The sequence below is a fragment of the Macrobrachium rosenbergii genome, chromosome 44 (genome assembly GCF_040412425.1).
Source record: "Macrobrachium rosenbergii isolate ZJJX-2024 chromosome 44, ASM4041242v1, whole genome shotgun sequence".
In the NCBI taxonomy this organism is placed as follows: Eukaryota; Metazoa; Arthropoda; class Malacostraca; order Decapoda; family Palaemonidae; genus Macrobrachium; species Macrobrachium rosenbergii.
Genome location: NC_089784.1, coordinates 45,178,913 through 45,194,025, shown reverse-complemented (window position 1 = coordinate 45,194,025; position 15,113 = coordinate 45,178,913). Strand labels below are relative to the sequence as shown.

Here is a 15,113-nt window from a genome sequence, read left to right as displayed (position 1 = left end):
ACAAAATGTTCAGTGGTAGGTGACTTATTGGAAATGATGGATGAGGATAAGTGTGGCATTTTGGTGCTCTTGGATCTTAGCGCTGCTTTCGACACAGTTGTACATGATTTACTCTCAGGTGATCTCCAATCCATCAGAGCCGTAGATGATGCACTTGAGCCTTTGTAGGACTATTTGAAAGATAGATCGTACTGTGTACAGATTGGAAATGCCTTGTCATTATATGAACCCTTGACAAGAGGAGTTCCTCAGGGAAGTGTGCTTGGCCCTGTACTATTTTGCATCTATACAATTAGTTTGTCTAATATACTACATAATCTTGGAGTAGAGTTTGAGATGTATGCCGATGACATTCTAGTTTCATTGTTACAAATATTGACGGTACAAATAGAAAATTAAATGAAGTTCTGTTGACTATTAAACAATGGATGACTTTGAAACAGTTGAAATTGAATGAAAATAAGACTAAGCTTATGATAGTTGGTAAAGAAAGTAACTTGAAGGGTTTGGGTGTTAATCAAGTGTGTATAAATGAAAATTGGGTCCAGAATACTGATAGGGTTCGTGATCTCGCGGTGTACTTGGATTGTGATTTGACGCTTAGTTCACAGATTAACAATACAGTAAAAGTTGCTGGATATCATCTCAAGAATATAGTCTTTATGAGGAAACATCTTGGTGAGAGCTCTGTTAAGAATCTTGCCGTCAACTGTGTCATCAACCGTCTGGATTATTGTAATTCGGTGTATTATAAGTTGCCCAATGTATAGCTCAAAAAACTGCAGAAAATGATGAACAGAGCCGCTAAACTAATAAAAGGTGTTGCTTCGCGGGGCAGGATTACCCCTGTCTTAATTAATTTGCGCTGGCTTCCAGTAAAGGCCAGAATAATATTCAAGTTAGGCCAGAATAATATTCAAGTTATGTGTTTTGACCCATCAAGTTGTTAAAACCGGCTCTCCTCGACATTTGAGGGACCTATTACAGATTATACGACCATTAAATCGACCTGATACGAGACTAGTTACAGATGGTTTCAAGTTGGTAGAGCCGCGTTTTTCCTCAGTCTGTGGCACCAGAGCCTTTCAATACGCACCTACTAGATTATATAACAAGCTTCCTCTTGAGCTGAGGCAGATTTGAAGTCTTTCAAAAAGAAACTTAAAACTTTTTTGTTTAATCAATGCTATGATATGGAATATCAAACAGTGAATGTGGAATATGCAGTGTGAGCAATTACATCTGATAATGGAGGTCCTGCGAGCGCTTTGGAAGTGGAGCGGGACCTGGATAAGCCGTTCAGCAAGTAACAAGTATAAGTACCTAAATTATTCACATTAGACATCACTGCATATTTTTGCCAATTAGGCTGTGGCTTCAAATAGCTATTTCCAAAATACAATCCATATCCGATGCTCTGTCAAGATTTGATCGACGAAAATCTATTAGTCGCGGCCCTGAAATGCACAGTAATTACATATTATATGAATTGCAGAAACTTAAAAGTATCAGTGTGTATTTATAAGGACACTTATATAGAATGATGCAACTCAAGGGTGAAAACACCGGAACGAGCACACGTGACTTCAAAATATATAATCTTTTCAGACAATTTCTTCTGTTGCAATACGTAGGGTTTTCATGAAACTTTAAGTTTATCGTTTTCGAATGATTTGAATAGTTATACCTGGTATTATTGTAATTAATGAATAAGTGTGTTGATTGTCATGGTGCTTTTAATTCAACTTTGTCACGTGTCCACAGCAAAGCGTGGTTTGCATCAGACAGCCAAATGTTATTTCTATATTATCTGTTAATGAGTCGATGACAATTTTCGATACCGTATCCATTGGATTTCTTCGTGACATTTTCTCTTATATAGAACTCATAACAGTGTCTGCCTGATAACGATATCGAACCACACTTTCTTACGTTTTCTTAAATAGTTTTTCCCTGTTCTGAAAAAAATACTCGAATATACATGATCATACTGCATCTTTCCTGTATAAATGGATCAATTAATAAATAAAAGTATGTGATTGTGTATACTGTATGACATTTAATGTTTTCCATTTCCTTATGAGCAGCTCATCGAATTTTTATTTTATTTCTGGGTAAATATGCAAAGGAAGAGAGAGAGAGAGAGAGAGAGAGAGAGAGAGAGAGAGAGAGAGAGAGAGAGAGAGAGAGAGACTTAATTCATGTTATCAGGTACCTTTAAACAATCTTTTTCTTTTATACAGTTGAAGGCGACAGTCAGCGACACAAGGCGACCAGACGATAAAAGGTACGTCATTTGAGGTCTGTTGCACTGTGAATGTAGTTTAGATATATTTGTAACTAATTTTGCATGTGATATTTTTATATTTTGAAAATTAGAAAAAAAGTCACAAATACTTTTGTAATATCGACCTGACATTACTTAAGGAATATTGACACCGAAAGGGAATTTATTATGTTAATCCTCCACCCTGGCCGTGTTTCTACCCGAGTCCCTGAGGTGGCGCTGGGGCAACCCACACATTACTCACGAAGTCTTGAAGAAATGTGAGATGGTCTTGACTATGCTATACACTTCCATGCCGAATCGACGTTGTGCACTTAGAGTCGAAACCAACACGGCTCCACTATAATAGCTGAGCACTGGGTTGGTAACACGTGGCTATATGTATGTATGATAGTTTTTATTGATATTGTGTTTGATATTTTGATCCCCAAATGTTAAGCCACAAGTGACGCGTCAATACAAAATTCACTTTACCTTGCGGATGTTTTACACCGAAAGAGTATTTTATGTGATAAGTCCTTTTACCAAGACCAGGATTTGAGTCTCGGCCTCTTTGGGTTGGAAAGGCTGGAAGTAATCTGCCAGTGATTTTATCCTTTCTGCCATTATTTAAGAGAAAACTATATGCTGACTTTGACTCAGTTGCATATATTTCTGTCGACAGGATCTGTGCTAAGAAGCGATATCTCCCCATACTTACTATGATTGTTAAGTAATATAAATGTAACTTGTGCCTGTAGGTATAATTGTACACATGACATTTTTTATTCTATGAAATATTAAACAACTAATAATCCATCAAATAAAATTATCAAATATCATTTCTTTTGAGTGTAAGTTATTTCCAGTGTAAAGTTAATTTGATATTAATAAAATTCACGTTACACTGGAAATTTGATAAGTCTTCCTGTCCTGTCCAGGATTAGACTTAAAATCACCCTATCTACATTATGTTAGCGGAGAGCTCAAAACCTTCAGCAACAACTAGTTTAGTCGTTGAAGCCTGGTAACCAGGTAGTTAAAGATGGCAGGGTACCATCCACTCCCCTTTTGGTAGTGAGTTGGTACCCGAATCACTTTTTCTTCCGCCATCATTGAGTCAACACATCTCCACTGTTACTCAGGTCATAGAACTTGACTTACCTTTGAATTTTTATTTACTATTTTAATCAGATTCAACCTTTAGTTGTTTAGTTTGTCAGGAATGCTTGAACAATGATTAATTATAATTCTCTTATAGATTCTGTTGTGTATAGTGTTCAATATGTTAGGTAAATTTGAACAACAAATAACTGTTCTGTCATCTCTGCATCGTGTTTCAATTTACCAGAATTGTTTTAAGACCAAAGTTTCACTAATGCATAACGAATATCACTATTCCTAAAAGTTCGTAACCCATCATTACAGCTAGAGTTGGATTTGTATATAAGAAAAGCATAAGAGTTGGGTTTGTATATAAGAAAAACATAATAAGAGTTGGATTTGTATATATGAAAAACATTATATGTGCTTAAGAGAAACGTTATCTTTTATGAGAGTTTTATGCTTTCTACTTCTGCAGGTTTGGGTTGTAAGGATTTTCCAAAAGAGTGCCTGTTTCCATTCAGCCCTTCTGCTCACTCCTCCCTGGTCCCCAGGCAGCTGAAGAAGGGGTAGAGACTATGCCCAGTCTTCTCGGAGCTGTCTTTCAGGATTCCCCTTCAATGATCTCTTTTGTATATAATACATTGGTCTTTGACTCCTCCATGAGATCCAAACTCTGAGAGCAGCTGTAGGTTAGTCGTGAAAGTTCAGGACCAACCATTAGAGAAACTCCTGGGAGGTTCATTCTGGTTCCCTTCCTGACATTGTGCCATCCAGGGTTGTGACCATCCCCATTGCCAATGTTCCCTATCTTCCTTGAGATCCAAAGATAAAGAAGGAGAGATATGGCAAAGAGCTGTAGTGGTGCAATGACAATTGCATAGTCTCATATCCTTCTTCAGACATGAGTTCAAGCCTGGTCTTCCTCTAAGCTTTCTGAAGGATTCATCTCCTATATTTTCCCCAGTTACAACTGGTGCTTGGGCAAGTGGGAAATCCCTGCACTCATCTGTTTTTTGGAGCAATGATTATTCCACATGTACACAGTCTCTTCTGCTCTGGTTTTTGAACCCCTACACCAACCAGTGACACAAGCCAGCTGTTTCTATGTTGTTTTTGGAATCTTCTCAGGATTCTCTTTGATTCTGAAGAGCCTCAGTGCCAGTCTTGATCACTTACCCTGGGGTTCTAACTTTGGTTTGGACCAATAGTTTTATTGGTTGATGTCTTAGTGGCCTTCATGATTGCAACAGGTGATTTTTCCCCATTTCTTTATATCTTCCCCATCTTCTATGTTCTGCAGACCACTAAGACAGATGAATGGGAGTCACTCTTGTGGAATCTATCAGTATTTTTCAAAATGTTAATTTGCATGTAAGTGAACACTGGTCTTGTTCCATACAGTAATGGATACTGTCACAGTGCGAAGTGGAGCTCAGTAAAGGCAGTGGCTTATCGCTTTATGATTAGTGTGATTAAACAACAAAGCAAATGAAAATATTTAACTTATTCACAACAATTTGCACAATACATTTCACTTTAGGCCGAATGTAATTCATGGAAGTGGTCTGTAATTCATGGAGGTGGTCTGACAGCGGTCTTTTTCTTAGCCTGTCTCCTCACTTGAACTGAACCACCATATTTTTTCTGAGTGAGATGATTGTTTACTCTCTCTCTCTCTCTCTCTCTCTCTCTCTCTCTCTCTCTCTCTCTCTCTCTCTCTCTCTCTCTCTCTCTCTGTGATTCCCATCGATTCTAACATATTTACAGTACTGTAGATGTTACGTGGCTTCCCGTGAGACCATTTGAATAAAAAGATTACATAAACCCTCCAGAAAAATTGTATTGACATACTTTTAAATATCAGCTCTCAGGAAATCCACCCCATACACTTTATTTTGCCAATTCTTAATGTTGACTTGTGGCATAGACATAACGTTTCATTATGCTTGTTACATAAAATGTACTGTAACAGCAAACACTCTCTTCATTCTTCTTTACCTGACTTAGTTGTGTTTGCTAACAACAGTAAGCAGGCAACTGTTGCAAAATGTGTCATTTTCTTGTATCAAGTTTAATAGGAGTTTATCTTTGCTACAACTAAAATGTGGAATAGCCTGCCTAGTGCAGTTGTGGAATCCTCTGATTGCCAAATGTATAAGCAAGGAGCAAATTCATTTCTGCATTCTGCTGACATCTGAATTCGGGTGTATCAATTTTATTTTCTCTTCCTTCATATTTATCTGTTTATCACCTTTTCCTATAACCTCTCTCTCTCTCTCTCTCTCTCTCTCTCTCTCTCTCTCTCTCTCTCTCTCTCTCTCTCTCTCTCTCTCTGAAAGTTGGAGGGGTGGGTAGAGCTCTCAGCTAGCACGCTGTTAGCCCAGCGCTCGACTCTCCGACCAGCCAATGAAGAATTAGAGGAATTTATTTCTGGTGATAGAAATTCATTTCTCGTCATAATGTGGTTCGGATTCCACAATAAGCTGTAGGTCCCGTTGCTAGGTAACCAGTTGGTTCTTAACCACGTAAAATAAATCTAAACCTTCAGGCCAGCCCCAGGAGAGCTGTTAATCAGCTCAGTGGTCTGGTTAAACTAAGATATACTTAATTCTCTGCAGGCTATGTTCCCTTTGGAGCCATCTTGGGTACATAGTCTGTTGGCTCTGCACATAGGGTTTCCAAGGGAAAAATTAAAGAAAGATGGAATCTCTTAATTGCAAATAACATTACTAGTACAGTAGTTGTTCAATAGTACAGAAGTTGTGTTTATCCTTCTTAAGTTTCCTACTTGTATAAGCAATTGGAAATATGCCATCAGCAAACTCTTGCAGTAATATGCCTGAGTCCTTCATTCAATGAATCCATCCTCACAATGAAAGTCCTACTGAAATATGGTACCTGTAGCATCAGTTCATTTCCTAAAGCCTGCTTCAGTCTGTCAGTGCCTCTAGTTGAGGTTTATTCCATTCAATCTTTTTCACTAAAGGGGTGAAAGGTGCTGCTAGTTTTTTGTAGTTGTTCACAAACTTCCTACAGTAGCCTGTCAAACCTAGGAATGATCTCCCTTGCTTCTTGTTCCTTGGTGGTGATGCATCTTGGATCTTTATCAGCTTTGCTTCATCCATGGCAGTCCTATTACAGTTGACCTTGTGCCTGAGAAATTCCACTTTGCTGTACTTGATATAACATTTGGAAGGTCAGATAGTCAGCCATATTTGCCTCACCCTCAATAACAGGTCCTTGAGTTCCTCGACTTGATCTTACCATGACGCTGTAGAGTTAACACTTCATTCACAAAATGGTCGATGTTCTTAGCTGCAGCTAGCATCTTCTACATTACCTTGTTGAAACTCACTGCAACAGAGTTCATTAATCCAAGCAGCATCCATGTGAATCAGTAGTATCCACTCAAAATTGTGAATGTGTCTGCTCCTGTGATGATTCTTCCTTTGGTATCTGCCCATAGGTTCATTGTCAAACTGGGATATGGCATTTAATTGAAGGTAATCCATACAGAACCTGTTTGAGCCATCCTTCTCTTTCACCAAACAGTATACACATGTTGATTCCCATATAAAGCATCTCCTAAACTTCTTCCTAGACCTATTCCCTGGTAGCATACAGTAAAGGACTGGTTACTTTGTCATCATTTTGATGCTGTGTTCTCCCAATAAAGTCTTTCTTGGATTGCTGGTTAAGATGTCTTGGTATTCCACCAGTAACTGAAATACTTGCTTTTTCTGCTGCTTAAGTCACCACTAATATTGACATCTAGGTATGTCTCTTCTTTCTTCTGTGGTCAAAGTTCCAACAAGTCCTCATCCAGAATTACTTGGTCTTTTTCATCTTCCTCCTCAGTTACAGTCACACTTGGGCATCTCTCTTCTTTTATGACAACTGCTGCCACTTCGTTCAGTCCCCTCTCATTGTATCCCATAAGGATGTTCACATGAAGTCTTATGTTCACCATCAACATCAACCTTGTATTGTATGCAATTAATCATATCTTGATTTCATATGAACCTTTCTTTTCAACATCAGCTTGCTGGCATCCATTTGTGTTAACATTAACACTGCCTGTCCCACCTTAAACCAATTGTTTCTGGTCCTCATGTTGTAGTGATGCTTCTGGCCATTTGACAGGTATCATCCAGATAATTCCTCAGCTCCACATGAACTGGTATGTGTTGTGCACTTTATCCTTACAGTCTCCAGTTCACAATTCCTTTAGAATCTGCATCGTTCCTCTCACGGTCCTTCTGCACTGTAGTTCAAATGGTGAAAATCCAGTGTTAAACTGCTGTACTTCTAAATACTCAAACAAGATTGCTGAAAGATAAAAGTCTCAAATCCTTTCATCTCTACTGCAGATCCTTTGATCCTTCCCACATTTCATTATATCTTGGGTTGTACAGGGTTGTAAACAGCTGACAAGTGCTCAGCAGATGGCTCACCTTACCATCTCACAAGTAAACTAGGTACCTTGGTTGTTAAGCATTTCCTTTGGGAATCCTAGGGAAATCCTACTCTTCTAGTAGCACCTCTGCTACCTGCTTGATTTCTATTTTAAGGAATGTCACTGCCTCTGGGTACCTCGTAGCAGTCCACCACCATCAGGGTATACCTGTTGCTATTCTCTGACACTGGCAATATAAGCCCAATCATGTCTGCAGCTACTCTTTTGAATGGCTCTTTATAAGCTGTATATTGCAGGCATGACCTAGTGTTGCCGTCCTCTGGCAAATGTCACAGGACCTGCAAAGTTTGGTGATATCCCCAACCACTCCTGGACAACAAAAATTGCTGGTTATTTAGTCAACAGTCTTCTTAGCCCCAATGTGACCACTGATGATAGACATGGTCCTCCTTCATCATTTGGGCCCAACATATCCCTGGCACTAGGATTGGCCACATTTCCTCAGCCACCTTACCCTAGAAAACATGACAAGTTTTTACCACTGATAATGTTGGCTTCAAAGTTCTTTCGCCCTCTGCCCTGTATTCAGTGTTAGTTTTGATTCTTTCACTGCTCAATAAGACAGGTATCTGGCAAACAATAAACGTTGACCTTTCTTTGAACCCCATTCCGGATCACTGTGTTCTCCCTGTGAAACCCTTCGTGGTTGCTGGTTAGTGTGTCTTGGCATTCTTCCAGTAACAGCAATACGTGCCTTTTCTGCTGCATGTTCAAGTCACCACTAATGTTGACATCTAGGTACAGCCATGCTCGTAAGTGATACTACATGACTGCATAGGATTTTGTTCAAAATTCACGAACTGGTAATTAACATGCTTCATATTTCTCTTATTTGAATGCAATAACATATTTAATTTGTAAAAAAGGCCAAAGTATATCTCATGAGAGTAAAATCTTTTATATTTTTCAAAACTGTACAAAAATACCAAGTGTTGCCAAATTTCGGAAAAACAGTTACGAAACATTTTCAAAACTTTCGTTCACTCATTGCTGATGCATTTGACAAAAATATGCCTTAATCAAACTTAGGTTCAAATGTTAGGATAATAAAAAAATAAAAAATGTTTTTCATTAATACTACTTGCATTGCAACTATAAAATTTTAAATAGTCCTATTTCATTATTTTTATGCATCAACACTGAAAAAAATATAAATAAATACGAAAGTATTACTTTAGCTAAAAGGCATCCACTGATATCAATGGGTGGGCAGGCTGTGTGACACAACCATTCGAGTGGCAGCAACGTGAGCCTCCTGGGACATATGTCTAAAATGAATATAGACAATGAAATCATCTTGAAAATATTTATTTTGTTTGTTATAGGAATATTTGGATTTTTATAAGAAATAAACTGATTTATGTGATGTTTCTTAACACTTTCAAAAATTATTGTTTACCAGCAAATGTTTGCCCATGCAATTATATTTTTGTTAAAGCCAAGATTTTGTTCCTAGGCCTAGGTTTGTTAGTTTATGTTAGTAACACACCTGTTTTTATATCAGCAATTTCTGGCTGGAAAGCAAATTAAATTAAAAGTAGTTACGATGATTCATCTTGTAGTAATTCAAGTTTGTGAAGGGCTCAGCAGTTCTGATGGTTTCAAAGTTATGATGCGATACAGATACCACAACATTTTTTAAATATTTTTAAATTTAGTGAGCAACGGGCGCAGCAGCAGCATACAGTCAGGCAGCGTATGATGCGTGATACATTAGCCCTGACTCAACCTCACTCACACTCGCCTTCTACAGAATCAAGTTAGGTCAGTGTTTGTGTGTGATTTTTGTGCATTTGACTGTATGTAAACTGTTTATTTAAAACTCAAATTTATGTAACATCAGTATGTCTGCCAAACGCCCAAGTGAGTCTCCTGCTGGTAGTGTGAAGAAGAGGCATTCCATCACATTAGAGCAGAAACTGAAAATTATTAACCAGCATGCCACGGGAAAGGCAGTCATGGTGATCACACGATCACACGTGATGAGCATCTATCACAGTCCACCATCATTAAGGACAAGAAATGGATAATGGACGCTATAAAGGTATCCGCTTCAGTTCATTCCATGATTATTACAAAGAAGAGGTCAGGGCCTTTGGAAGAAATGGAACAGTTACTGGTCACGTGGATAGAGAACCAGATACAAAAGCGTATGCCTCTTGATCATTCAAAGAAAGGAGCGCTTACTTTTCAAGGAACTAAAGAAAAAGTATGATGATACCCACAACAAAATTTTGCAGCAAGTGCTGGATGGTTTCATCGTTTCAAAAACTGCCATAATTTTCATAGTGTGATAATTAGCGGTGAAGCAGCATGCACTGATGCCAAAGGAGCCGCTAAATTTAAGGATTCTTTTTATAAGATCATCGTTGATGAAGGGTACTTGCTGCAGCAAATCTTTAATGTCGATGATACGGGACTGTATTGGAAGCAGATGCCTCAACCATCCTGCATCCATAAAGAAGCAACAACGATGCCCGGGTTTAAGCACACAAAGATCGACTGACTCTTCTGCTTGGGGGAAATGTGGCTGGGTAGAAACTCAAGCCATTCATGATTTATCATTCAGAAAATCTGAGGGCATTAGCAAGAATCAGCAAGCATATGCTGTCTGTGCATTACTGCCATAATAAAAAAGAATGGATGACTGCACTGGTGTTTGAAGACTGGTTTGTGCATTGCTTTATTCCAGAAGTGAAAGATTATTGTAGGGAAACAACATCCTCTTCAAAATTCTGATGATTCTTGACAATGCTCCCAGCCAGCCTCAGCACATCAGAGATATTGACGAGAACGTAAAACTCAACTTCTCTCATACAACACATGGATCAGGACGCTGTGGCTATGTTCAAGGCCTGTTATCTTCGGAACACGTTTGCTCAGGCTGTTCAGGCTACGGATAATGAGGAGAAAAAGCTCAGAACATTTTGGAAGGAATTTAATGTTCTGAACACCATTATGAACATCGGAAGTGCATGGAAGGAGGTAAAGGAGGAGTGTATGAATGGGATTTGGAAAAATGTGCTAAAAGTGCATGTGAACTCATTTAAAGGTTTTGATAAGGATGAAGAAGTTGTAGAAATTGATAAAAAGATCTTGACACTTGGGAGAAGTTTAGATTTAGAAATTGAAGAGGACGGCATCTCAGAACTCATATTGTGCAAGATGTAGAGCTAACAGCAGAAGATTTAATTGAACTTGCAGAGGAGAGAAAAAGAGCAGAAGAGGAAGAAGAAATTGAAGAGCCAGGGCAAAAGTTTACAACAAAAAAATATGGCAGAGGCATTTGCCTCAATTGAACATGCAATGAAACTTTTCAGTCAGATAGATGTGAACATGGAACGATTTGCTAAAGTTGAGAAAGCACCTCAAGACACTATTGCATGTTTCTGAGGCATTTATGAAGAATGAAAAAAATGTACTGTGCAAGCTACAATGGATTACTTCTTTAAGAAAACAACTCTAGTGCCATCGCCTTCCCCCATGCCTTCCACCACTCCTTCCACCACATTTGAGCCTCAACCCTCTACATCTTATGCCAGCTCTTTCCTCGAAATCCTACCTCCTGCAATATCTGAACCAACAGCCGAAGAAATACTAGCTGAAGAGGAGCTAGTTGATGATCCTGCTGCTTTATCATCCTCCTCCTCTTCTGATTTTTAGTTATACATAGCCATCAACAACCTGACACTGTTCAAGTATGCTGCCCACAACAGACCAAATATTGGTGAGCAACCCTGTACAGTACAGGTCTGATTCTTGTTTGTGTTATTCAATTTCTCTATTTGTACTGAATTGTCATAAGTCAATCTGCATTGAACCTCCAGAATTAGCTGATTTTAATAATTATGCCATATATGTATAAAGTATACTGTATAGTGTAGGATAGGCTATCATATATGTATAGATTGTAATGTATACCCTTGTGTAGGCTAGGCTAATTACAAGTTACAATTTTTTAAAGTAATAATAGGGTTATTGTAATGTAACCCCATTGTAACTGGGGGCACACCTGTGTCTACATATTCTTGCACTTCAGGTTACCTTATGAATGAGTCAATTATACACTAAAATCAAGCACACTTTCAAGAAAGTATTATTCTTAGTTTAAAAAAGTGTTGCATAGGACTTGGGTTTAATATTTAGATTAATAGTTAACATTTTGATATAATTTAAATCATCTTTTAGTTTCCAAAAAATAGGTAATCTCTAAAAATAGTTCCTTTAGTAAACAAGGTTACATCTCGGAAGCCTTACATTATTTATGTTAGGCCTATAAATCATTTTGCAACATACAGACTTTGAAGGTGTAAAGTCACCACATCGACGTCAGCGGAGTGCTTCGAAGGCGTCATTAATTAAGTCTCTGCTGAGCAAGTTTTCTTTGGTGACTTCCCATTTTCTTCACACTCAATTAGTCACGCCTAAACGTGCCAGGTCACGCATTTTCTAACATTTCAACTTTATACGTATTTGTACAACTGTCATAAATTATGTATTGTATGTTTCTTTATTCGCAGGCATCAAGACTGTATCCATATTGAAGTTCTGTATGTTTCTGTATTGTAAATTGTACTTGTTCGCCGCATATTATTGTTAATTGTTTTGACCTCAGGTCACGCTCAATGTCATTGTCTTCCGTGGTTCGGCGCCAGTCGGCCGCTATATAAACTGCCTGGATCTGTAATAAAGTAGCAGTAACTTTTACCTGTTGTAGAGATATCACGTGATAATTAAGAACTAATGCTTTACAACAGACAAGTGTTTGAAACCAAAAGCAGAACCACAAAGTTATGTGTTAAATAAAATCTCTGGGATAGCCCCTACAATCATCAGCATATATCTTTTTTTTAGCTGAGACTCATTTTGCACAGTGCTGCTGTCACTAATTGTGCACTCGTGTCCCATTACTTGTGGAATGAACCTGGGTGTAAGTAAAAATTAACCACAGTTGAGCAAAGTGTACTGCACTGTGGGCAATTCCCAAGACTTGCATACGAAACGCAAGCAGCAACTGCACATTGAGTGCTAATCAAAGTCTTCCCCTCGCATAGCGAGTGGAAGCAGCATTACTAGTACCTAGGAGCTAGCCGCCCACGAGTGCCAACCAAGGAATTTCCCCTTTGCTGTGCCATTAATCTGGTGCATTGCCAACCAAGTAGGCTAACCCACCTGATGTGTCTTACCCTTGTTTCGTGCAGTGCCATTTCCTTTCGTACAGTTTATTGTACGGTCAATTAGTGTCTTTCTTTGGAATCTGCCGGCACCCCAGTGCCACCAAGGGCGAGTCCTGTGTAACACACAGTCCACCTGTGCATTTAGACACAGAGTGCCAACATTAGCATGTCCACCCATAAAACCACAAGTCACTACGGTGTCCGTGAGTCCCAAAGAATTTTCGCTCATTAGGGACCGCTCCATTTAGTGTGACTTTACAGCACACTCAGCCACCAGGCCACCTTCGTGAAAAGTGCCATTCCAGTGAAGTGTCACCAAGTTAAGGGACATTTCCCCCAAATTACTTTCATTCCTAGGCCATTTTAATACGTCCATTACCTACCAGAACCATATCGGCAGTAAATTACCAAGCCTTCATGGATATGGAGTAGGAGGCAGATTTCAAGGGAAAAGAGCTCACCCAGTGGGTTACAGGCACCGCTGATGACTTACCCCAAAGGGAGAGACAGAAAAGAGAGGCACAAAGGTAATGTGAACTGGAAAAGGAAGAAAGAGAAAAAACAGGAGAACAATGGAAGCACAAATTGGAAAAGGAAGCAAGAGGGAGGAAGGAGAGAGAAGCAAGGGAAGAATGAGAACAGAAGGACTGAGAAGGAACAACGGCAACATGAAATGGCTCTGAAGGAAAAGGAACTTGAGCTGGAGAAAGCCCGACAAGACAGTGCCGCGGCCTTGGCCCAACAGCAAGCCCCCAACCCCACACCTTCCATGCCTAATCCCCCTATATCTAGCATTAACTCACTCATACCAACATGGACTGATGACAAGCCAGAGGCGTGGCTGGGAGAGGTAGAAGCACTATTTGTGAACTACAGTACCACCAAGATGGAGAGGGCCTTGCTTCTCTCTAAGCATATGGAAGGTAAAGCCAAGGCAGCCCTCCACATGCTGGATAGTGGTAAAATGGGAGACATGGCTGAAGTTCGGAGGGCCATAACCAGGGCAAGTGAAATTATACCAGAAAAATGGAGACAACAGTGGAGGGGGCTCCAGAAAGAAATTGGTCAGACCTGGGCTGAATGGGCCTATCATAAGACCCGGGAGGGTTAGCGCTGGCTCAACACCTTGGACTGCACGGAATTTGAGGACCCTTTCAGCAGGATGATGCTGGAGGATTTCTTCCAGTGTGCTCCTGGGTTCCTTGCCATGTACCTCAACGATAAGTAGTCCAAGACACTCATGGTAGGCTGTCATATGGCTGACACTTGGGAAACCTTTAACCATCTTACAGCACATCTCACCAATGAATAGTGCCACCCAGACATCTCTCAGGGCCAGTTCGCCCAAAGAACGGACCCCCTGCCAACCCTCCATTATGTAACCATTGCCATAAAACTGGACACTCTGAATCTGAGTGCCACTTTAAAGTAGGAGTGCCACTTTAAAGGGTGAACTATCAAGAGCGAGCATAGATGCAGACATCCCCTCCCTCGTTCAGCTAACCGCAAACCTCGCGGATTCAGACGTTTACCTCCTGTCCATATCACCCATGCCCCTCCCCACGCCGAGGCTCTCGCATTCCTCCACACCGCTGCCCGTGCCCCACACGCCGCCCTGCCCGGTGCCCTGTCCGGCAGGACAAACAAAAGCCGCTCTCGCCATAAAGCTGCCACCTTTCACTCAGGGGAACCCATCAGCGTGGCTGTACAGGGTCGAGGGTTAGTTCAGGCTGGCAGAACTCACGGACGAGGTACTACAAGCTGACGCAGTGATAAACGCCCTATCGGAGGAGGTCTACAGGAAACTCGTCCCATGGGTGTCCACTGCACACCCCCTCACCCACCGCCACCTGAGGGCATCCCTCATCAAGGCTTGCTCCCTCCCGGTCGCCGAGAGGGCCGCCCGCGCCCTCGACCTCATCATCAACCCGTGGCAGGAACAGAGCGTCATGGAGTCGTGGGGCATGATACAGGACCTCCTCATCCTCCCTGCCACCGACAGCAGCAGTAAGCAGTCCGAAATAAGCCTGTTGCAGGAGATTCTCCTCCGCCAGCTCCTCCTCGAGGTCCGGACCGTACCCAGATC

General features: G+C 40.4%; 1 protein-coding gene across 1 annotated transcript in view; it reads left to right on the top strand.

Annotated features, from left to right (window-relative positions):
- The window catches only part of LOC136829555 (uncharacterized), a 183,568-nt gene that overhangs the window by 54,036 nt on the left and 114,419 nt on the right, over positions 1-15,113 (top strand). The window contains exon 2 of the mRNA XM_067088396.1: positions 2,244-2,287. Coding sequence (XP_066944497.1) covers positions 2,244-2,287 — 44 coding nt within the window. The remainder of the gene's footprint in view (positions 1-2,243; positions 2,288-15,113) is intronic.